Genomic DNA, 26117 nt, shown 5'->3' with positions numbered 1-26117 from the left:
ACAAAGACTTTTCCAATAAGGCTTCGAAACCGGTTAAAATCCGATTCTTGATTATTACCAGTTCTCATCCATACTGAAAATCATTTATACTATCGTATTACAGACAATTTTCCTCAAATGTTAGAGTAAACATCATAAAATTAATACCAGTTTTGTTAGTCGGGGCCTTCATCTTCTCGGGTCTAACAGAACTTATAATATTATAATTCTTTATTTTAATATCCGCGGAAAGCTGTCTCTAAGACGATGAGAGTTTGTATCTTTTTGGAAGCTTGATACATGTTTTGGTCGAAGGTTTTCAGCTATTTTGAGAATTGTTATAGATCAACCATTTTAAAGAAAAAAGGCCCCAAAAATTACAATAAAAATTTTGAATAAAATTGGATATAAAATGCAATGTATATAATTAGATTAAATAACTTTTAAAGAAATAAGGGAGATTGCTTTCTTTACTGTTTCCAGTAAAAAAAATCGTCTAAACCTTATAGAACATTGAAATATTGTGTTGTAATAGATACATAAAAATATTTCAAGTACAGTAGGAGAGGAATAAACAGGGATGTAAGGATAGGTTAATATAAAAATGGTAGGAATGGATATATTATTAATTGGATCTTACACAAGATTTTTATCTTCTCTAATAAAGTGAAACTCGCAGCGGGCTAAAATAACGACTCTTCCATTGCACCACGTTTACCCCATCCCCTTCCCTCCTACTGGATGAACGAACTGCCCAATTAATTCAACGAGGAACCTAAATTGAGGACAATATTTCCTCTGTCATAATATCCACGTATATTCTATAGTCTTTATAGTTATGTGTCTTCTCTCAATTAAATTTGAAGGCATTGTGTTGACAAACAATTGCTTGGTTTGATATGTCAATATATAAGAATTGTCGATAGCGGATACGTCATTATATGTATTCGAAGAGGGAACAAGGGGCCAAAAAAGGTATTGTCATATATTTATGTTGTGATGTCATATATTTAAGTTTGCAGACATATGTTAGTTGTTACTCTTAATTACTCTTTAATTGCTCTCAGAAAGAATAAAGAGAAAATATATTTAAGTCAGTTGATATTGAGAGTCCTAACACAGAACATTATCTGGTTTGGGTTCGAGTCTTTATTAAGACCAATACAGCTATTCACAGACATCCTACTACTTTAGATAGTTTGCATAGACAGATATTCTACCCCTTCAAAGTGCATAGTTAATTAATACATTGTATTAATTAAACAGACAGTCATCCTGTTGCTTGGTGTCCTGATATACAGACAGACATCCTGCTACTTCAGAACTTTCCAGCTTTGAATAATCAGTAGTTTTGACTTATTAACATATTTAATCATTTCTAAATATAGTATCAATATATAATCTTATTTACTCAAAAACTGCATTTAATCCAATATAATAAATACTTAAAAATCTGTTTGCATTTTGAATTGAATATTAAGTCTACTCTATCATTAACTTATGTAAGTCTGTCTATATCACATTTGGCGCAGTCTTATTGTGCTACGTGTTATTTAGACCTACTGCTGAGTTAAGGGTGGGGGAAGTGGTGTTTAATTTGAAGTCAATCACTTTTTGAGATATTTTTTATCTCGGATTTTTCACAGTTTTGTTTTATTTTTTTGTATTTCTAACTTGATTTATATTTCAGGTTTCTGTGGAATTTCATTCTTTAACTCTTCTGATCTAAATTTCACGGCGGATCTAGTTCTAGTGCTCGGATATGGCTGATGGAGAAAAAGGAGAGCGGGGTAAAAATGAAGGCAAGCGTGGACGGCCGCCTAAACGTCCTCGGGAGACTGACAGTCAGGATGATGAGGGAACTCCCGAAAATTGGGAGGAGGAGGATGCTGCGGCTGAGGATGCTGGTGCAGGTGCCAATGCGAATGTGGAGTTGGCGTTGGGCGAGGTGGAGAATGACGTTGTGCCTGAAAGCATAAAAAAATATGTTAGGGCAATGTTGAAGGAGCATACGACTGTCAAAGGTCAGGTGGATAAGTTAACGGCGGCGAATAAACGGCTGGAGAATAAGGTGAAAGAGTTTAAGAATTCTGATGAGCATAAGAAGTTAGGTTATGATGTTGATTTGGCTACTATTAAGAAAAAGGTGGCGCAATTGCCAGCGGATGGGGATATTAGCGGTTTTTTGTATGAGACAAGTATGGGGGCTAGTGTATCTGCAGTCAAAGCGACGGGAGATGATTCGTTTAATACATCTTTCATTAATCGTTTGAGTGTGGAGGCTAAATTGGATTCTACAAATTTTGAGGCTAAAAGGGTGAAAAGTGCTCCTGGACATTTGAAGTTTTCGCAGATTGAGTTTTTGGGTCCTGTTGGGAATGGAAATTGGATGAATGTTCGTGAGAGTTGTCTGACCGAATATGAGAATCAATTGTTGGATATATTTCCTTTAATTGAGGAAAGGGCTGAAGTGCTTAAGGCCTATAAAAAGGTGGCCGGCGGTAGTGTAAGCCAACAGACTGTAGAGGAGCAGTTTAAGGAGTTTTGTCTTGTAAGAGGAGTCAAGTGGGATAGTGATTTTGTGCGGGATGCTCCATTTTGGGATGGAAACATTGATTTTGAGGATTATTTCTTATCCTTATGGAGGGTTGCTCGGTTCGCAAAGTTGGAGGATCCTATGCTTTTCAAGGACGTCCTGTACAATAGGATTTTTGAGTGCAAAGGGAAGAAGATGGGGAGGCTTATTACGCCGGAGGCTAATGCTTCCCTAAGTGCTTTAGGTTATTACCTGTTGATAAGAAGGTTGGTGATACCCTTTGCTGATACAGAGTCGGCTACCGAATTCTTCTACGCCCTGAAACAAAAGAGTGGTCAGAATGTGGATGTGTTTTTCAATGTGAAGTTACGGCTGTTTAGGCTTATGCATCCTGGTCAAATTTCTAGACAATCTTGGCGTGATTTTTACAATAATGTGGCTAAGAATTTGCTGTTTTCTGATTTAGCTAGAGATATGGCTAATTTCATTGAATCTATGCATTACCTGGAAGATTACAGTGCTTTCTTGACTTATTTGATTCGCAGAGGTCAGCATTATATAAGCTGGGCTCGTTCTGGACACGTTTCACCTGAAAATGTAACGTCCTGTTATTCTCAGGCTATGGAAGGGTTGAGGCTAGAGGATTCTAGGGAGGTAAAAGCTAGGCCTGTAATCAGTGAAGTGCATGTATCTGATATGGAGGGCAGGACTGAGATTGGCGATAATAATTACGTTTTTCCTTTACCTGAAATTTGTCCGTCCGATGAGATATTTTTGGAGGTTGACAATATGCCTGCAGAGAGGGAAACTGTAGAGGAGAGTGAGAGTGAAGATGTTGTGTATTTGTCATCTGAAAATGATGGTTTTGAATTGGCAGAGGAAAGACAGAGTGACGAGATCCAGGAGAAGGAGAGTGAGGTTGAGGTTGATAATGACAGAGTTTCAGGGGATGGAAATGAGTGGAATGTTAATAGAGAAATTATACCTGTAGGGGAAGGAGTAGAGGTGGGAGTGACAGATGAATCTGTGGTGCCTGCTCCTGTAGTTGAGGGTAATTTTGATGAGGTTGAGCTTCCATCGGAACAGTCGTTTTTGACTACGGCGCCGCCGCAATCTTCACCTGAAAGATTAGTTACAATTAAGAAAAGTGGATCACGGGTGGCGAAATATTTATGGGACACTGGGAGGAGGTTAAGATCTCAGGTAGGAGGTCCTGTGGTACATGTTCAGATAGGAACTCGAGGACGGAGAAAGTAGGGAAAGGAGAGCTGATAATAATTATTTTTGAAAAAAATATTATATAAATATATATAAATATTATAAAAGTATATTATAATAAGAGTTCATGAATTGTTATTTGATTATTTTAATAACAAATATGTGCTGACAAAGCTAGTAGGTGGAAAGTTGATCTGCAATGAAAGGCTAAATCAGTTGATATTTGCGGGTGAATTGGTGAACAGTTATCAGCTAATAATGTCTGGTCATAATAATAAATTCAAATCAGGAAATGGAGATGGAAACGAAAGGCGGTATCAGCGGGCGTCTGGTCGGCGGGAGGAGCGTGAACCGTCTGTTGAGATGTTGGATGCTGGTAGAGCTAATCGGCGGCATGTTGTGTATAGAAGAGATGATAGGAGGCAGTATGATGTAGAATCGCCCAGGTATGAGCCTGGGTATGATGATGAAGACGATGTTGGCAACGTGAGCCTTGAGGTTGAGCTTGATTCCAGGGATCGTCTGCCTAGTGAACAGAGTGGTTCGGAGCTAGACAGTTGGACTGAGCCTCCAACGGACAAGCCTGAAAAGGTGGCAGATACTAGTTCTGGTGGGGGACGGCGCAGGTTTGGTAAGTTTGTGCCAAATCAGGCTGCTGGGTCGGTCAGGACTAAGGGAGCCAGCAAGGCTTATGATGATGCTGGGGAAGGTACTTCCAGAAGGGGAGCCAGCAAGGCTTATGATGATGCTGGGGAAGGTACTTCCAGAAGGGGCGTGGTCAAGCGGCCTGCTGGGGCAGATTCTCTTGGGCCTAAACAGAAGAGGGAGTTACCAGATTTACGTGCTGAGGTTGAGAGAAATAAGGCTGAGCGCAAGAATGACAGACGTGGTTTGGCGCCGCTCAGTGATGAAGATATAGGTAGAATCAGTAATTCTGTTGCTGTGACTCTAAAGCCTATGGTTGAGGAAAAAATTCGTGAGGCTGTAAAAGAATCAGTCAAAAGTTTGAACACTGCACAGAAGCTTTGGCAGACGGACGGTCATAACCGGATTAAAGATATGTTGGCCACGCATAAGAAGGATCTAATGGACTGTATAAGGAAGGTAGATACGGAGGTGCAGCAAATGGTGGCTACTACTGCACAGCAAAAGGCTTCTTATCTGGTACAGCGTGTACAGACAGCAATGACTGATAATTGGGAAAGTAGTTCAACCAAGTTGGGACAGCAGGTGGGCCAACAGGTGGAAAGTGTTTTGGCAGGGCAGGGAACTAAGGTTCAAGAGGCTATTTCTGAGATGGCGCAAAAAGAGGCTGAAGTGCAAAGGCACCTGTCTAATATTTTTAGCGAGCTGTCCGAGATCCGGCGCAGAATAAACAATGACTTACCGGCGGCGGCATATTGGCAGTTGCAACAGGCTGGGACTTCTGGCGGTGCTGAGGCTAACAACGGGGTGATGATGGTTTCGGGAGATGTTCAGGTCACTGGTGGTGTTGAGATGGAGGTGGCAATGCCGGCAGATGGGCCAGCGGTTGCTGCAGAGGTGGCTGTTGCGAATGATACCGCCTCAGCGGTAAATGATGCTGTGATGGTTGCTGTAGGAGGGCCCGTAACTGCTGCAGCGAGTAATGCTGTCATGGCGGCAACAGTGGGTGTTTCTGCTGAGGTTGGTGGAGGGGCGCTGAACACTCCTCCTCCAGTGGGTGAAGGAGAGGAAGGACTTGAGGCCGGGGTTAATTTCGATGTTGGTTCGCCCAGTGAAGACATTGATCCCAGTTTATTGGATCAGCCTGATGGATGGTGAAACCATGCTTAGCTGGATGGTTTCAGAAGGGGGTAAATGTCATATATTTATGTTGTGATGTCATATATTTAAGTTTGCAGACATATGTTAGTTGTTACTCTTAATTACTCTTTAATTGCTCTCAGAAAGAATAAAGAGAAAATATATTTAAGTCAGTTGATATTGAGAGTCCTAACACAGAACATTATCTGGTTTGGGTTCGAGTCTTTATTAAGACCAATACAGCTATTCACAGACATCCTACTACTTTAGATAGTTTGCATAGACAGATATTCTACCCCTTCAAAGTGCATAGTTAATTAATACATTGTATTAATTAAACAGACAGTCATCCTGTTGCTTGGTGTCCTGATATACAGACAGACATCCTGCTACTTCAGAACTTTCCAGCTTTGAATAATCAGTAGTTTTGACTTATTAACATATTTAATCATTTCTAAATATAGTATCAATATATAATCTTATTTACTCAAAAACTGCATTTAATCCAATATAACAAATACTTAAAAATCTGTTTGCATTTTGAATTGAATATTAAGTCTACTCTATCATTAACTTATGTAAGTCTGTCTATATCACAGTATAATTCTAAAAATAAAATATTCTAAAACCTATACAATTCTTAGAAATGGAGAACTCAGTCGGTTCAGTGGTTACTTACTTTAACAGTTCCATATTTTTTACATAGTTTACCTTTCCCGTGAGCATGACAATTAGGATTATTTAAAATTCCCTTCCTTTATAATCTTTAAAAATGATTAAAAGATTTGGTGCACAATAGTTGATGTAATATAAATATACAATTAGAAATGCTGCGAATATTTGTCATATAGTTGCTTCTGTAAAATTGATCAAAAAATTTATAAAGTTATTTCCAATATGGATTCGAAACCGATTAATATCCGCTGGATTAGAACCGGTTCTCAGCCATACTGAAAAATCTTGTTTAGCATCGTATTACATACAGTTTTCCGCGATTTTAAAAATAAAAATCATAAAATTAATATCCAGCCCGGGCCTAAGACCCCTCAGGGGTAACACAACTGGTATTAATCTTATAATTTTTAACTTTAATATCCGTGGAAAGCTGTTTATAATATGATAAATAATTATTAGATATTTTAAATACTAAAGTAACTGAACAGCAGAAGAGCCAAGACTGGGGCGGGGGCTTAAGTCAACATCCCTTACAGAGATAGCCCATTTCTGTTTTTTTGTTTTTTTTATTGGACCCAATTTTCTTTAAAAATTCATTTTAAAAATTTCAAAAGGTGTTTTTAAAAAGTTCGACCAACCCTAAATTGAATACCTTACCATGGGGTTTTAAATCCCCCACGTTGACAAAATGCTGCTTTCCCCCCTTTCCCCAAAAGTTGCACTAAAATAAAGCTACTCTCAAGTTTAATTTTATTTATGAAATTTACTTTTAAGATTGTATATAGAATATATGTGGGTAATTGTCGTCAATTCAGGCTGCTAACATGGAACTCATTTATTGGTTAGTTTGTTAGAACAGTAGGTTGGGAGGGGATGAATTGTGGGGGGGGGGTGTCATTATTTTAGCCCGCTGCAAGTTTTAGTTTATTGGAGAACATAGAAATCTAGTTTTCTAGTTGTTTATTTATTTTTCAAGAGAGGACTTTTTAGATTCATTTTCAGTTTTCCACGCTGCTCTTAATTAGAGCATTCTTGTGTCCCCCACCCCCACTGTGGTAAAAAAGCTAATTATTTCATTAAAATATTAAAATCTTAGTCACACTCACAACAGTAGCTAAGCTACTAGCTTTCTTGATCTCATCATCCTTTACTAAGTGTGATATCGTGATCTCTTTAACTTTAAAACAAAAGACTAAAAAAATTAAAAATCCGCCACTAAAAAAAAAAAATCCGCCATGGTTTTTAATAAAGAAAGTGATCTGAAGCCAGCAGTGCAAGGATCAGTGGCGGCCTGTGTCGCCATGGCCATGGAACTTAATATAGCCGCGGCTAAATATCACTCCGATGATGATAATAATTCTAGCGGGGACGAGTCCTGGGACGATGACAGGGATTTTAATGCTTACATTTTCAAGTTTTCTTATATAAAAATGCTTTTTAAGTTCTAAAATTTAGGACTATAATATATTTGAAATTAAAATGATCACTTATTAGACAAAATGCTTTGTAACCCTGAATCTTCGTTGCTTTACTTATTTTTACATGAAGATAGCGGGAAAATAGTGTTACTGTGAATGCAATATCTACCATTAATTCGATTATTAATACTAGATCTAAATAAAAGTATGAAGCAGCATATAGTGCCTATAAAAATGACGTCTTACAATACAAATGACCAATGATAGGCTAGTAAACATATTATTTGACCAATGGTAAAATGTATACTGGTCTGTCATTGGTCATTTGTATTGTATGGCATCATATTTTATAGAAACTATAAGTTTTTTTTAATTTAATTTAAAAGAATAAATTTAAGTATTAAATTGTTAATGTTGACATAGTGAAAGTAAACCAAGTTTATCAAGCATTGTCTCTGAGCCTAACTCACTGTGCAGGGAAGCCTCCCCTGACCATACACCCCTCGACAGAGCTCAATCTAAAGATTCTGTTCTTGATGAAGACTTAAGCCTTAACGACGATGCAGTAGTTGACCATGTTGATGATGGTCTTAGCATAGAAATTAATCAGGACGGAAGGTAGGAAAAGCTTGATGGTAAAATTATAAAAAATTATAATAACAAGGATGACAACATCCATAAAAGCGAAGCACTGAAACGGTAGGACAAACGGACATTAACACTTGTATAGTGTCTAAACTGAATTATCAGAATATAAAAGTATAAGAGTCGAAGCAAAATTGTAAGTAAATTTGTTGAAAAACTTCTTGATACAGGATAATGTTTATTGAGTTTATGGACATACTTACATTTTTAGGATTTGATTATAGAGATGCTTCGCTTAAAATATTGTTCTTTGTTGTCCCAGGAATCAATATACCAAAAATCAGATCAAACGGATAATTAGATCATATAAAAATTTGCTGTTAAAAAAATAGAAAAATCAACATGTTTAAAATGGACGTACGGACATTCTGGTAATGATTATAGAGTTGCTACGCTTTCTAAATCGTACCTAACTACTACAGGAATCATCATGCAAAGTTTGAAATCGATAGGACAATTCTAACATGCCTAAATTAACGAATAAAAGCTATCTATCTCGGACGGACGGACGGACGTACGGACGGACGGACGTACGGACCGACCCTAATTATAGAAAAGCTTCGCTTTTAAAACACTAAAAAAGGGCTTAGAAGGAAGATGTCAAATTATGGTCACTTATTAATATACTAGCGGCTACGCCCCTAGAGGCCTCTAGTGGCACTTTAATTGTTTTTATTTATATTCAAAATATAGCTATTTAACGTTTGACGTTTATTTTTCGTTGAACTCTCTTTCTAAAATCGATAAATTTAAAAAAATTTAATTTCTCTAGGGAGGGTGGTGGTACCCTCCCCCAAAATAGTTATAAACCTTCCCGGGACATATGGGAATATACCCTGTTAAGGAGAACCCGATAAGTTCAGCGGTTAGCGAGATCCTTCGGTACAAACACACAAACACACAGACACACAAACATCCTGTTACTTTATTATAAGGATTATAAAATGAAAAATAAAATTTGAAATAAGGAAGGCCCTATACATTACATAACCCATGCGGGGGCCCTAATCTTTGTTACCTCCTTGTTGCAGGACTCTTCAAGAGCTATCTATCACAGATGATAGGACAAACACTCAATAAAGAAAAGCTCATATTTTAAATTTATAAAATAAGATAATTTTTGCATCCTTTTTGCATATATTGCATAAATAATCTTTTGATTGTGTTGGTTTACAGGTGTGTCAGTGTGTCTTTTTAGGTTAAGATGTGCGTGTGTTATTAAATGCAAAGTTTTTCTACATTTAGGTTCGGCACGTAATGAATATCTTTAATCGTTGCTTAAGGCATGTTAGAATCGTTCTAACGATTTATAACTTTGCATGTGTCTGGACAAAGTGTCTAAAAAATCAGCCATGTGTTGTCATAAAAATGAGGGATTGTCAATCTCTTTTTTAGGGGTTTTCTTTCCCACTTCTCCTCCCATCTCCTTTATTTTTATGACGTCGAATAGCTGATTTTTGAGACACTTTGTCCAGTTACCCTTTGCATGATTATCCTCGTACATAAGGTAAATATAATTAAAGGTAATTTTTAGCTATTTTGACAAAAACCTTTTTAACATGTTGATTCCCAGGACGATTAGGGTTATGAGTAAAGCATCCTTTAAGTCAAATCTTAAAAATCTCAAATGTCATTATTAAACATATTTATTTAAGCAATTTGCGACGGAACCCAGCATATGATTTATTGAGCTTTGCCTTTTATGAATGTTGTTATTCTTGTCTGATAATGTATGTAGTATGTGGTAAGTGTGTGTGTGTGTGTGTGTGTAGTGTATGTATGAATGCTCAACTTACTTTAATCCGCTCTTTATTGAGTCTCAAATTTCTGAAAGCAACAAACTTACTTTAAGTTATTCAAACAACACTTTTTTTCAACATAAAAGGTTTTTTTTAGTAAATGCTTTAAGAAATGTTAAAGACCAAAATTTTTCAGTTCATATTTTTGCGTCTTAATAACTAATATTAGTGAGACCATGATATATAAGAGCTAATTTCGGTATTATCCTCTTAGGATTTTTTTTCAATTTTGAAAATTTTGGTACCCCTCGCGAACAGACTTAAATGACTCTGAGTAAAAATCAAGAGAAACTCCATTTTTTTACCCTTGTCTCTTTGTACCCTTTTTTACCTTTGCAAGGTTCGCACCCCCTGACAAATTTCTGTGCATGCGCCTTGTGTGAGTAAGTTTTAAGCATCCCCCCTCTTCCCTCTAAAAAGAGGATATATTAAAAAATGTAATTTTTGAAAGCGAAGCTTTTCTATTATTAGGGTCGGTCCGTCCGTCCGTCACAGAGAGTTGGCTCTTTTCGTTAATTTAAACAGGTTAGAATTGTCCTATCGATTCCAAACTTTGCATAATGATTCCTGTAGTAGTTAGGTACAATGTAGAAAGCGTAGCAACTCTATAATCAATACCAGAATGTCCGTACGAAACATGTCGATTTTTAATTTGTTGACAACAAATTTTTGTATGTTAAAATTATCCGATTCTTCTGATTTTTTAAAAATTGATTCCTGTTACAACAAGGTACAATGTTATAAGCAAAGCATCTCTATAAACAAGTACCAAAAATGTAAGTATGTCCTTAAACAGTATCATCTATTTATGCAATTTTGCAACAAATTTACTAACAATATTGTTTTTACTGATGCATTAATATTCTGCTAATTTAGTTCTGACAATCTACAAGTGTTAATGTTCGTTTGTCCTTTCATTTCAGAGCTTCGCTTTTATGGATGTTGTCATCCTTGTTTTTAATTAAATATTTTTCGTTAAATTCTAAAATGCAAGTTATATGTAAATTTGATTTGTAGACTTTTTTATCAACGCACTTATCATAATCAATTTTTCAACAAGTTAAAAGATATTATTTTAGGGTGTATAATCACTAACACATAAAACTATTTTTGGCCAGACATCAACTTTTATATATAATCAGGATTACGACTATGGCCGATAAATTGATGTTCATCCCCAATGATGACACACAAAGTTACCCCTTCTGTAGATAAAATTATTGGTTAAAACATTTAAACACTTAACTAAATAAACCAACAAACAAAATTTCAGTAGAAGTTCACAAAATTGTAAAGCTATCGAATAAGATAACGTTTTTGTAAAACTTTGGGGACTAGTGTAATAAACAGTCCATTGTCCCCTCTATCTCTGATATATAATTCAATATAAATATTTTAATATGGATGTGTCTTAAAATAAAGTAATATACCTTTTTGTTTCATTTTTTTTTTGTTTCAATCTGCGTTGTTGATGTTTATGCAGAACTGATGGAACACCTAAATTTATGCTTATTTTCGGTAGCTTTACATGTAAATGCATGAGTATAGATGTATAACCCATATCACTACCTAGACCTTTTTCGTCAGCCAGCAAATTTCGTTCTGCTCTTTTGTAGCGATTTGGCCCTGTTTATCTTACGCTATTGGCTAATATCTAAAGACTCAATTGAAAGTCGGCAGAGGGTTCGCACTCCATGGACAGAGTTACATATAGCTCGTGCCCCCTCTATTCTTTAACTTTAATGCATTACAGATTGAAACAGAAGAAATACTTTTAAACCTAGTGTCTCTAAACTTAATCCAAAATAAATGTTTTTTCGTTTTGCTTTATTTTATTATTTAATCTTTTTTTAAACTTTATCTCTTAAAAAAACAGTCATAATAAATTGATATTATGACTCATATAAGTATTTATCTCTGCGAGGGGTCTAATTGTGCTGTCAATCCAAGTTGGAACAATAATAAAGTAAATAGTGTATAAATTTTTATTTTATAATTGACACACTAAGCTAGTAAACAAGTAAAGTTAGTGTAAGATCAATGCCAAAAGTACACCCTGTTTTGAGTATAAAATACATATTAATAGTCTGTTAGAAAAAATCTTCTGATTTTTTATTAGCTATTATATAATACTACAAACTTAAAATTAAATTATACTTTTTTTATTGGTTGCTTTCAACTTTTTAGTATTCTAGCACAGAGTATTATAATCTTTTTATATGATAGCTTTATCAAATTGAAAGATTTCCTGTTATGTATTACATAAAATATTATTTATGAAACCTTTTTTTATTTGAAAAATTAAGTGTTTTAAAATTTACCTTCTACAGAGATACTAAAATGAATCGATATATTATTACTTGGGTGTTACACCAGATTTTCAAGTAACATCGTAGCTGGCTAAAACGATACCCCCCTTCCACCTACTGGATGAAAGATTTTACCAGTAAAAGAGGTTCAGCTTTTTTGACGACAAATTTTCCCCTGTCAATATATCCACGTATATCTTATTTCCATTCTAAATTGATGTTAAAACAAGGATGACAACTTCCATAAAAGCGAAGCACTGATACGATAGGACAAACGGACATTAACACTTGTATAGTGTCAGAACTGAATAATCAGAATATAAATGTATAGGAGTCGAAGCAAAATTGTACGTAAATTTGTTGAAAACTGCTTGATACAGGATAATGTTTATGGACATACTTACATTTTTAGGACATGATTATAGAGTTGCTTTGCTTATACTATTGTACTTTGTTGTCCTAGGAATCGGCATACCAAAAATCAGATCAATCGGATAATTAGATCACACAAAAATTTGTTGTTAAAAAAGTAAAAAAAATCAACATGGTTAAACCGACCCTAATTATAGAAAAGCTTCGCTTTTAACAAGTAAAATGGAGTACGAATTTATTTATTGCTTTTTTTCTTGTTTGTAACATGACCCCTTGACAAGAAAATATAGAAATTTGTCAAATTCCTTGATTTTTAATTGAGTAATCCAAATGGAATGTTATTTCATTTCAATTCAATAAGTATATCCTGGACCGTTTATTCTTTTATTTAAGGGTCCTAGACAGGTTTTCAACTATTTTCTGAGCCGAGTGGCGTGGCACTTCCAACTTTTAATCAAATTGCTTAAGAAAACATTTTATTATTGTATATTTTTTTTCTTCAGAAATTAAGTAAAGGCATCATAAAGAAGAACAATGGATATATATACGTGGATATTACAGCAAGGGGAAAAATTATCGTCAATTTAGGTTGCTAACATAAAATCATTTATTAGTAAGTTCGTTCATCCAGTAGAAGGGGAGGGGATTCGGTTAAGAGAGTGGATGGGGTAAATCGTTATTTAAGACAGCTACACGTTTCACTTTATTAGAGTACATGATAATCTGGTGTAAGAACAACGTAATAATAAATCCATTAGAAGGACCCCACCTTACTTAGAATGCTCGGAACGCAGACTTGCTGTATGATAATTAAAAAGTTTATAGAAAAGAGTCATCTGTTTACAAAGGAAATTAAAAATAGACATTGCACAAATTCTTATCTTCACTATTCAGATGAATTAATAATAATAATAACTTCTGAATCATAATAATGTTTTATGTTTAAACAAGAGCAATACAATCAATATAAGCGCAGCTTACAAAAGTTAAAGGCATGTTCATTGCTTTAGGGGCTACTTTTAGAATTCCAGGCCAAAGTATGAAAAACATATTTAGAGGGGTCTATTTGTATATAGAAAGAATATTGAATTTGTTATCTATAATATATAGTATAGAAGTATATTTAGAGGGGTCTATTTGTATATAGAAAGAATATTGAATTTGTTATCTATAATATATAGTATAGAAGTATATTTAGAGGGGTCTATTTGTATATAGAAAGAATATTGAATTTGTTATCTATTCTATTGAAGTATATTTACGTCCGGAGACAATATTCACTTATTCTTTAGCTGTACACGGTGTTGTTCACACCGGACTAGAAAAGTAATTTTGTTATCATTATTTTGTTTTGCACTCAGTTTAAAAGTGACAAGGCCAATAATAACCATATATATCAAAGCAATAACAAACCCCTGATTAAATAAGAACAATAAAGTAGAGTTAAAGTTCTTAAAAAAATTATGTTTTATATTTTTTAAATTTTAAGACCTATTCGTTAGATAACATAATATTTTAAACAACCTAATTTTAAAATTTGTTAAAAAACGTGGATGATATAGTAAATTTTCTCAAATAACTCGAAAGTAATAATGTGATGGACTATGGATTTAAGTATAACCCCTAGTTATAGTCTTATAGTAGCTGTGTATGCATAACGTTTTCTTTTTTACCAATTCTAATTGTCATTTGTATAAGACCTTTAAAAAATAATCTTTAAATGGTTTTTTGTGACTCTGATTTATAAATATTTAATTAATTAAATAAAAATACCAATAAATATTAACAAAATCACTGTATTTCAAATAGTTTTACAACCAATATTTAAACAATTTTAATTATGTATTTTTTGTCTAATTTTAATAATGTTTATTTTTTTAGACTCATCCAGAGTTCCATAGTCCGTACTGAGTACAAGACAACATCTTACAACCTTACAACTCTTGCTGGTACTGACAGTACATTCATCACCAACAACAACACCAGGAACAGCAGCAAGCTTGATCTAATATCTGGCTCTGTTACCCCACCAGCCCAAACTCAGCTGTTCCAACCCAAATCAGCTGATACGCCACGTGAGCCAGAGCCTGTGTGTACAGAACAACAGCTGATTAAGCAAGAGACTAAGAGCACTGTTGAAACTCGAACAGAAACCTGTTTTGAAAGGAGTGTGAGCACTGAAAGCACTGGAAGTGTTGTGAGCACAACATTAGCGGAAACTTCCGAGTCATCTCTGCTGTTATCTGAGAGTACAGAGAGCAGTGTTGAGACCAGCTACATCACAAGCACCACATGGAATCCAAAGAAACCGGAGCCGACGCCACCCTCTTCTCCGCCAACGCGTAAGCCGTCACTGCCTCTGCGCAAACCTTCCAATTTTACACCTGAACAACCAAGGAAGTTTTCTTCTCCTGTTGATGGTCGTACAAGAGTCTTTATAAGCCCCGATAAGGAAAAAGCTTCTGCAAAAGCTTTTAATGTCGGCACGAATTCAAGTGTCAACAAGAAGAGCAACGACGACATAGTAAGAGTTGTTCCCGCCACAAACAAAAACATCCGCGCCCTTATCAACCGCATAAATCGGCGCAGTTTTGTTGAAAGTGAAATTGGCGGTAATAAAGAAGAACGGTCAGTTTCACCTGGTGAGGATCTAGGACTCGGAGAGGCGAGACATTATCGAGTAGGAGGTGGAGTTCAGCAGGAAGGAGTTGAAGTTGAGCAAGGAGGCGGAGCACGAACAAGCACAATAATGAAGACAGAGTTCAAGGAAAAGATTGACTCCAGTTGGGAGGAGGTAAACGTTGTTTATCACATCGTATTATAGACAGCTTCCCGCTAATTATAAGATTAAAACCAGTTTTGTTAGCCCTGAGGGGCAGAAGGCCTGAGCTAACAAAATTTTATCAATTTTATGATTTTTATTTTTATTTTTGTGGGAAAATGTCTGTAATACGATGCTTATGCTATACATGATCAGTATTGCTGAGAACCGGTTCTAACCCAGCTGGTATTAGTAGGTTTTAAAGACATACTGAAATGTATTTTATTTACCTCTTATTTTTTTAGTGCTAATCTAAAAAAAAATTTTATTGCTTATCTAAAATTTTGTTTTTGGTGGAATTGGTAAAAAAGGAAGTTTGTTGTAAGTGTAAGGTTGTTTGAAATAGAGTTATGACATTAGTTAATATCTTTCAAACAGAAACTGGGACAACCCCACACACCCTCCCTCCCATTCAATTTTTACTTTTGAAACAATTAATTTAAATTTCTTTCATGTTAGGCTTATAATTTTTCAGTTTAATAACTGCGGAAAGCTATCTATAATACGAAACGATAAATAACTATTCTATTATGTGGAGGAGGGGGGGGGGGGGGGGGGGTGAAATGATTGGTCCCCTGTTCAAATACAGAAATTATACCTGGTTTTCACTTTGATCAAATATTCATATATACCAGCTACTTAACTTTATATCTTGTATTCTGTATATACCTGACTTCATAACTTAGTTTAGTTTTCAACAAACTAGGTTAACTTCCTATACTAATAAATACATAAGCATAGAATGATGTATAACCCAGACAACTAATTCGTCAACTTTTTCGTCTGCTAGCATATTAATATCTGCACTTTTGTAGCTACTTGGCTGTATCTTTATTTCCGACGCTATTGGATAATATTCTAAGACCTAATTGAAAGTCGACAGGGTCCCCACCCCATGGGTACAGTTACAAATAGCTAGTACCCCCTTTATTTTTTTTTTACTTTAATGCTATACTTAAGGACTCTGAATATTAAATATAAAAAATTCTATAAAATATTTGAGAATACCAAAAAGCTTTTAATAAATTTTCTCGTATTCATTCGAATCCGGTGGATAGGAACCGGTTCTCATCCATACGAAAAAACTATGTCTAGCACCGTATTATATCCAGCTTTCTACGAATATAAAAATGTGCAATCATAAGATTTAAACTAGTTTTTTTAGCCGGTGCCTCCGGCACCTCGGGGCTAAAAAAAATAGTTTTAATCTTATAATTGTACATTCTATATCCGCGGAAAGCCGTTTATAATACGATGCGAGAAATAACTATTATATATTAGGATTTTAGAATTTTAAATTTCTAAATTGTTTTAAAATATTTATAATATTTTGTTTGATGAATCAAAATGAATTTTTATATTTAGATTTAAATATTTTTTGGAAAAGAGTGTATAAAAACAAAAGATTATAGTACAATTTAAAATTTTTTTAAGTTAAATTTGTAAAGAAAATCTTTGCATAATATCTGTAAAGTCATTTTTGACAGATGTAAATAATAAGCTAACAAGGATGACAACATCCATAAAAGCGAAGCACTGGAACGGTAGGACAAAAGGACATTAACACTTGTATAGTGTCAGAACTGAAATATCAGATTATAAATATATAACAGTCGAAGCAAAATTATTAGTAAATTTGTTGGAAAACTGCTAGATACAGGATAATGTTTATGGATATACTTACATTTTTAGGTCTTGATTATAGAGATGCTTCGCATATAATATTGTACTTTGTTGTCCTAGGAATCAGTATTTAAAAAATCAGATCAATCGGATAATTTTGTCTGATACAAATTTTGTTGTTAAATCAACATGTTTAAAATGGACGTACAGACATTCTAGTAACAATTATAGAGTTGCTACGCTTTCTTAATCGTACCTAACTACTACAGAAATCACCATGCAAAGTTTGAAATCGATAGGACAATTCTAACATGCCTAAATTTACGAAAAAAAGCTATCCGTTACAGACGTATGGACGGACGGACTGATTTAAACAATAAGATGCTTAATTCTTCAAATTTTCATAAAGTTTGGATAAAAAAATGAAAGAAATATACAAAAGTTAAAAGAAATGTAAAGTGGATTGGATGGATTTTTTAAAACATATTTTCAGGGCTCGGCAGCCGCACGTATGACGCCTGTAAGTTTCAGTGTAAACAACCTTTTACAATTCTAAAATTTATTAAGCATGACTCAACTATTAAAATCCCATTTTAAAATTTATTTTAAAGCTTCCATATAACGAGTTTAAATTTGAGGCTTAGTTGCGAATGACGCTCTGCTGACGAGCCCTTCATATTTTCTAATGAATAAGATTGCATAATAACTTTCACTTACATAAAAAATGAAAACAAAAGCTAGGCTAAACATATTATTATTATACTAGCGGCTTCGCCCCTAGCCTCTAAGGGCTTTGCCCCAAGAGGTGAGAAAAAAAAATATGGCGAAAATCGTAAAGGACCATGGAAATCTCCTTCAAAAAAAAAAAAAAAAATAAATAAATAAAAATAATGGGGGGGGGGATTTTTTGGTTTTTGGGAGGGTTGGGGGTGTCCCACCCCCCCAAGAAAATAGCTTAAAACCACCACAGGACCAATAGGTAGATACCCTGAAGAGTAAAATCCGATCGGTTCTGTGGTTACCGAGATCTTAAGGGACAGACAGACAGACGGACAGACGGACAGACGGACAGACAGACATCGTTCTACTTTGTATTATAGATTAATCGATATATTATTACTTAGATGTTGCACCGGATTTTTATATACTCTAATAAAATAATACACCCCATCCACCCCATTTACCACAACCTTTCCCCCACCTACTGATCAATAAATGAGGACCATTGTAGCAAATCAAATTGACTACAAATTCTCCCCTGTCAATATATCCACGTATACTATATCTATAAATACATTATATTATGAAAAATAATGACAGAATAGCTTCTTTAAGCCAAATAATTATCAAAGATTATTAATTTTAATCTAAATAAGATAAAAAATACCAATACATTTTTGCACCAATTTTTCAATATCCTTTCTATAGATTTGGTGAGGTTAAATTAGATTAGGTTAGCCTAGCGCAACGGTTAGGCTTCCAAATGGCAAGATACCAGGCTTAAAAACAATAATGGATAAAATATTATTAAAATCTTTCTTAATCATATGAAAGATTACAATAAAAAATCTCAATTTTAATGAGTTTTCACCAAGTAAAATATCATATTAGTATACCTAAAATTGATTCTATTTAAGTTATTTCATGGAGAGAAGAGAAGAGTATTAGCATACCTAGTATTTATTCTATTTAGTTATTCTCTGGAGAGAATAGTTTAAATATGATATCAGTAAACCTGGAGTTAATTCTATTTATTTATTCCTTGGAGAGAAGAGAAGTTTACCCCATGAAATAAGTATACCTAAAATTGATTCTATTTAGTTATTCCCTGGAGAGAAGAGTATTAGTTTACCTGGAATAGATTCTATTAGTTATTCCCTGGAGAGAAGAGTATGTGTATACCTATAGTTGATTCTATTTAGTTATTCGTAGCGAGAAAAGAATATGTATACCTAAAATTGATTCTATTTAGTTATTCCCTTGAGAGAAGAATAGTTTACCTATGATATTAGTGTACCTAGAAATGATTCTATTTAGTTATTCCCTGGAGAGATGATTATTTGTATACCTAAAGTCTATTCTATTTAGTTATTCCCTGGAGAGAAGAGTTTACCTATATCAGATTTGAAAAGTATGCTGGACCAAATTGGACTTCGTATTCCTAACTGGAAGGTAAGCATATCAGATATTTTTTATTGATTTTTAAACATATTAAAAGGTAAAATTTTGGATAAATTTTCAGCCAAATCATCAAAATTTTATATCGACCTAGTTAGTTAGATGTTAGTTTTGACAGGGAAATCCGCGGATATTAAAATGAAAAAAATATAACATTAAGACCAGTTTTGTTAGACCCGAGGGGCCGAAGTTCTGGGCTAAAATAATTAGTATTAATTTTGTTTCAATATCCGTGGAAAGTTATCTGTGCTATGATGCTTTGCATGATTTTTCAGTATGGTTGAGAACCGGTTCTAATTGATATTAATCGGTTTGGGAACCATACAAGAAAATATTATCAAAGCTACAAAAGATGTGACTAAAAAGATAATAAGTAATTAATCATTTTTAAATCAAATAAGGTAAAATTTGTTTAGGTTCGAAGTATTCTGGAGGAGCTGAATAAATCTGGAATGACTGAGGGAACCAGAATTTCAAGAGAAAATTTTGAAAAGGTAAATAAGTCATTGATATGTTACTTCTCTATAGAAACAAGGATGATAACTTCCATAAAAGCAAAGCTCAACAAATCAGACAGTCAAACAAATAACAATTATCAATTATCGTCTATGTTAATATGTCCTTAAATTGAGTAAAATGGAGATACATAATTTGAACATACTAACATTTTTAAGAGTTTTAAATTTGCCAAGCCCAAAATATTATAATCATTTATCATAGAGGGTACAAAAATTAAAATGGGACGATTGAATCCGCAGGTCTAAATTGCGTAGGAGGAATGAACAAACGCAAGTTCTCTAAATGTAGAATAGCTTTGTCCTTAAAAAGTACAAAATTTCTCCCTTATTAATATGAATGAGTCACCATAATTAAGAGGAAATATTTACATTAGAACTTGCATTTGTAAACCAATCATAATAAGGATTTTACAAATCAATTTTACACTATCTAGTATTAAACTTTAGCTTGAAAACGTCACCAGACAAAATAAGCTTCTCTAAATATGAGTTTTAAATTATAATAATTAAATTCTTTCTAATTTGTAAACTTGTAATTTCTGCGTAATTAATTGTCCTTGATCAGCTTTAAATTCTATGCCAATTTGATTTCTTGTTATTACTGATCTACTTATTAAAATGGATATATTGACAGGGGAAATGTGCTGTCAATTTAGCTTGCTAATATTGATCTCATTTAAAGGTCAGTTTTTTCATCTAGTAGGACGGGAAGGGGATGGGGTAACGTGAGTTGATGGGGGTTTCGTTATTTTAGCCAGCTAATAGTATATCTTTATTAGAGTACATGAAAATCTGGTGCAACGTAGTCCAAGTAATAAAATATCGATTCTTCTGAACATAATTGTCACTGTTTAGTGTTTAGCTCTAAATTACCACGACATAGATTATTTATATTTGTCCTGAACAAATATTTGTTGTCAGCAAAGACTAAAAAGCATTATCTAATATTTAACTAGCAGTGGGGAAGAAAAAAAAAAAAATTAAAGGTTTTTAAAAAAAATAGTAGCAATTACTTTTTATTATTATTACTTGGAAGTTGCACTAGATTTGCATGTACTTACTCTGATAATGTGTTTCTTGCAGCTGGCTAACCCTCTTTACCCCATCCTCTCCCCCCTATTGCATTAAAAGCTGATCAATAAATGAGTTCAACATTAGCAAGTTAGATTGATGACAAATATTTCCCTGTCAATATATCAACATATATCTTATATCCATTTGAGTAGTACAACTACTCACAACTACTCTATGAAAAAATATTTCAGTCAGAACGTCGCTACATTTTCGTTAAAAAGTACATACTCAAGAAACTACAGTAACTACGCAATCAATATTCTACAGTCCCTACGAGATTGATCCCCTTGCAGTCTATTTCTTCTACATCATTTTTGTATTACACTTTATTATTTTTTTTCTTCAAACTTTGTTAACTTTTTGTTGTTTCGCTATCTTTGAATTCAATTATCCCTCTGTTCAAAACATCCATTGTATTTATATTTCTGATATTTTGAATGATTCATTTAATGAGTCATCCTTATATTTATTCTCTATTTTGTATTATCATTAAAAAAATTGTTTTGCATTTCTATTTAAAAGCAAACCCTTTTTACATTCAACATAAGAGTGTCTGACCGTAAGTCCACCTTAATTCATGATTGGAATGTGGTTAAAGATATGAAGTTTTTTAATCTTAAGAGCACTGCAGGCTAAAATGGTGAAACAATTATGTCCAAATATCATCTAAATTTTATGATATACAAATGTACCCCTTCTTTAGATTACAATACTTGCTAGCTGTTTCAACCAATGAAATTGGGCTATTCAATTGGCCTAAGCCCCCAAATAGTTTTCCCTGCCAATTTTTGCATTTTTTCGGGTATTTTTCCCTATGATATAAGAATCAAACAACATTCATTTTTACACAGACAACAGGTAAATTTATGACCGCTAAAATAGGGATGAAATAATGGGTACAGGACAGAATTTAGTTGATTTACAACTAAGCATAAAATAAGAGATTTTCTGTTGAAATCTGACACCCTCTAACAAAAATTAGAAATTAATTAGGCGAATTAAATATTAGATTTATCAAATATTGACCAATCATATTCAGTAATTTATTTACAATACCTGCTACAATTTAAAACTTATAATGTACAATAGTTAATGTTAATCAGTAACTTATTAATTGGAACATAAATATTCTATTTTTTACAAATCATTAATATTTAGACTAGCTGTAATATTAATATGTAGTTCAACACCTCTTTTCAAAATTAGGAGGATTTTTTTATTGCTTGATTTTTATTTCACTGTATCGTTTTTACAGCTATACATATATTTTTTTTAAACTACTGGTGAAGACGTTCAAAGGTTGGGGTAAAGAAGTGTTCACCCCCCTAAATGTTTGAAAACCCACATTCTAACCCTCTCAAAATAAAAGCTTGGGCGTCCCTGTACTGGGCAATTCATAAGTTGTTAAGTTTTAAGAGTTTTATTTAATGAGAAGACACAATTTAAATTTTAAAAAACTTTTTGTTAAAAAGGAATAATATAACATGTGAATTACTTTAATTATTATGATTTATGGACTCCAGTGTTATAAAACACTTGATTGAACGTAAAAACAAATCATTGCACAACAAAATATAGTAAGATATTAATGTTCGAATGCAATGATTGGAGTACAATGAATATTATTATTATTAGAAGGGAGTTATCTATCTACTCAAGTATTGATTCAGTTACATGTAGATATTAGAAAAAGATAACCTTGTATTTTGTATTAACAAAAGTGAAAATAAGTGGCAAATGCACAAAATGAGTTCAGGAAAAAAGGTGAAATAATTTTTCAATTTAAATACTGAAATAAATAAGGATTGGAGGGGACATTGTTTGTTTATTACTTTAGTCCCCAAAGTTTATTATAACATTTTCTTATTTGATGGCTTAACAAATTTGGGGACTTTCACTGAATTTTGATTTGTTGGTTCATTAAGTTGTTGTCGAAACGTTTCAACAACAAATTGTATATAGAAAGTGTAATTTTGTATATCATAATTGGGGATGCACATCAATTTATCGGTCATTGTCTTATCCCAATTTTGTTGTAGCTGTGCGAGGAGCTTGACGCTGACAACGTAACAAAGACGTTCAAAGTTTCCAAACAAACTGACGTTGATTCAACTAAATTTCAAGGTAAGCCAAAATTATTTTTGCATCTGCACAATTTTTTTCAGTGAAAAAAATCTATTCGATAGTTTCCCTTAATTTGTTAATGGATCACCCATCCCCAACCACAATATTTTTAGCCCCCCTGGAAAGGTTTTGAGTTGCATGGAATTTACCTATCCTAAAAGAGATTTAATTACAAATACAATTTTTGTCTATAAAGCTATAAAAAACCAAGGATATCCAATGTAGGGGAATTGATGCCCCCCCCCCCAATAAAATGCTTAGACGCCCTTGAGTAGAAATTAGGGCTTCATTGCTATATAGGGAAATATTGACAAGAAGTTATCTTTCGAAATTTTGGTTAATAGACCTGTAATCTACAGAAGGATTTTTTTATTTGTAAAAAAATAAACGCTGTTACTTTTTGCTTTGCTTATTTTGATTTATATAAGTTGTGCAAAAGGCAATAAAATTAAGCAATTACTCGGCTATTTGCATCAAGTTAAAAATAACTTGTAATGTATTCTTTGTTGTTATTCGATCGATCGTTTTAAAGAAATATGTTTTAAAGATAAATATGTCTTCTAATGGGTCAAATTAAATGTTAAATTGTAAAAACAAAAACATAAAACTGGATGAAAGATACAAAATTTCACACTAAAAGTCATTGAATACTCTGACCTTTTACCTGTTTGTGATGCTAAAAATATCTGGGAAATATCTATTTTAGTCAGGGTAAGTTTTAGGCTGCGCAGCTTCTCTATATATTTTGATACTGTCTGTGTGTCTTATATCTCTATGAGTTTATCACAAAATAGTAAGTTAAGATCGTAAGCTTCATACACAAAATACCTATCTAGATATCCTTAACTCTCTCTCTCTCTCTCTCTCTCTCTCTCTCTCTCTCTTTCTCTCTCTCTCTCTCTCTCTCTCTCTCTTTCTTTTTCTCTGTCTCTCTCTCTTTCTTTCTTTCTCTGTCTCTCTCTTATTCTATCCCTATATTTTGTAATCTGTTTATGCCTTTTGATTAACACAAAAAAGATCAAATGAATTTTTCTACAGTTATTTTTAGTTTATAGTTTTTCCGTTTATGCTAAACTACTAAGGAACATAACTATCCTTGTCTTATTTGTAAACCTTGAATAATATAAGAATGCGGTGGGGTTAATATCTTGAAATATTATTCTCCTTCTTTCTTTTTCTATGGTATTCTTTCTATATTTCTATTATCACGTAAAAACGTTGTTAGACCTCCTAACTATGCTTCACCCACTTTTGTAGAGGAACACGTTGCGCATCCGCTCGTCGACATAAAGGTGATGGGTAGCTTTTGCAAAATTCTGTAAAGTTTTGAGTAAGGTTCCAGTCAAATGCGCTTGTTAGATCAAACTGTTTTTAAATATGCTTTTATTATTACTATGCATTCGGTCAACATTAAGAACAGACTGGAAGCTTACTCACAATTTTACGCAATATTGAGAAAGCTACTATTCCCATTTACTAAATATATATTTTGATTGACGAAGCCCAATCTGTCCCACTTTTGAGCAAGACGATTCCCTTTTCTCCTATCTCTTTTAAAGAGATTCCCCCCCCCCCTCTTCCCTTTTTCTTTTCCCTTTATATGACGTCATATAGGAATCGTCTTGCTTAAAAGTGGGACAGATTGGGCTTCGTCATTTTGATTTAATGAAATTGTTTGTGAAACTAACTTGGTAAATCTTTATTCAGACAGTCATGAAAATAAATGACTAAAAACTAACTTTTCATCACTCCCTCCCCGCCCATTTCTCCGAATTCAAATTTATTTATGCTGCCCCCCCCCCCCCCCCCCCCAACCCATCCCTCCTATATAGGTGTATTTCAGGTCAGGGATCTAAAGGGATAAGACAATGGACGATAAATTATAACATCCCCAATGATGATGCATAACATAACCTTTTGTAGATTACAATTAGTAGTTATAACATTTGTACACTCAACTGAATGATCCAACCTATCAAAAAATTAAATTAAAGTCCCAAAAGTTGTTTATCCGACGAATAAGAAAACGTTATTATAAAAAACATTGAGGACTAGTGTAATAAATAGCCCAATAGTCCCCTCCCTTCCTGATTTCAGGTACCTTTCATAGGTCCTGTTCTATGATTTACTTATCAACAAGACAAAGACGATTGTATCCACAAAAAGTAAGAATCATTTCTGTTGCAAAGAAAGAACAGTAAAGTAATGTACAGTAAGATTAAGAATATAATTTCAGACAATTTCAAATTGTTATTTTTGGGTGATCATTAAAAATGATACATTTTAAATGTTTAGCAGATTTATATCAATAATATTTAAAGATTAATGCTTATAAAGATTCAATCGATGAACAAAGAATATGCAAATCTATATGATAAATTAATATTAATCATATAGTATTGGATTTTACAATGCGACGCTGCCATTAATATTTGTTCCCTTGTTATTTGTAAGTTATTTTTGCCTACCTAAGGCCTTTATACCCTATAAAAATATCCCTAAACACACGGGCTCGGCAGCGGCGCGTCAACTGTGTGTAAGCCTTAGTAAAATCGTCATAATATAACTTTAAAATTGCGCTGGATGTCTAAACAACAGATCTATAATATATAATAGATGTATATACAGACAACTACCTCCCTTCATTTTTCATCTGCTTCTAAATTATTTTCTGCTATTTAGCTGTGTTAATATAAGCGACACCATTGGTTGATTTTCAATGACCCTATAGGAAGGTTGAACAAGACGGTTGCTCCCTTTCTCCTTCTAGTGTTTTACTCTAATGTCTAAACCTGTTCCTAAAGAGACAATCCATCTTTTCAAGAGAAAAAAAGTTGCCCACTAGCAGGTTCTAATTTGAGGCTTATCCGCTACTGGGGCGCGGCTGCCGAGCCCTAAAAAAATATCCCTAAACACATACAAACATAGAATGATGAAACAGACAGACAGCGCTTGAAAAAAAATAACAACATTTGAATGTCAAGTTCAAAAAAAGTTTCGCATTCACTGGCCGAATTCTTCAATATTCCATCTGAAATTATAA

The 26117-nt window shown here is 33.6% G+C and overlaps 1 protein-coding gene across 3 annotated transcripts in view; it reads left to right on the top strand.

Moving 5' to 3' along the window:
• The window catches only part of LOC145317826 (plastin-2-like), a 59931-nt gene that overhangs the window by 16104 nt on the left and 17710 nt on the right, over positions 1-26117 (top strand). Inside the window, exons 1-6 of one of the 3 annotated variants that reach the window (XM_080159097.1) lie at positions 7414-7583; positions 8035-8229; positions 14618-15530; positions 19269-19352; positions 19775-19852; positions 22990-23074. In XM_080159097.1, coding sequence (XP_080015223.1) covers positions 7429-7583; positions 8035-8229; positions 14618-15530; positions 19269-19352; positions 19775-19852; positions 22990-23074 — 1510 coding nt within the window. In that variant the 5' untranslated portion in view covers positions 7414-7428. Of the gene's footprint in view, positions 1-7413; positions 7584-8034; positions 8230-13944; positions 14063-14617; positions 15531-19268; positions 19353-19774; positions 19853-22989; positions 23075-26117 lie in introns of those variants that run through there. The other 2 variants (XM_080159099.1, XM_080159098.1) reach the window with 2 other exon arrangements.

The sequence above is a fragment of the Acartia tonsa genome, chromosome 4 (assembly GCF_053477335.1).
Source record: "Acartia tonsa isolate MP-2025a chromosome 4, ASM5347733v1, whole genome shotgun sequence".
Classification (NCBI taxonomy): Eukaryota; Metazoa; Arthropoda; class Copepoda; order Calanoida; family Acartiidae; genus Acartia; species Acartia tonsa.
Note: the sequence above shows the minus strand (reverse complement) of the source record. Positions and strands in the feature narration are given on the sequence as shown.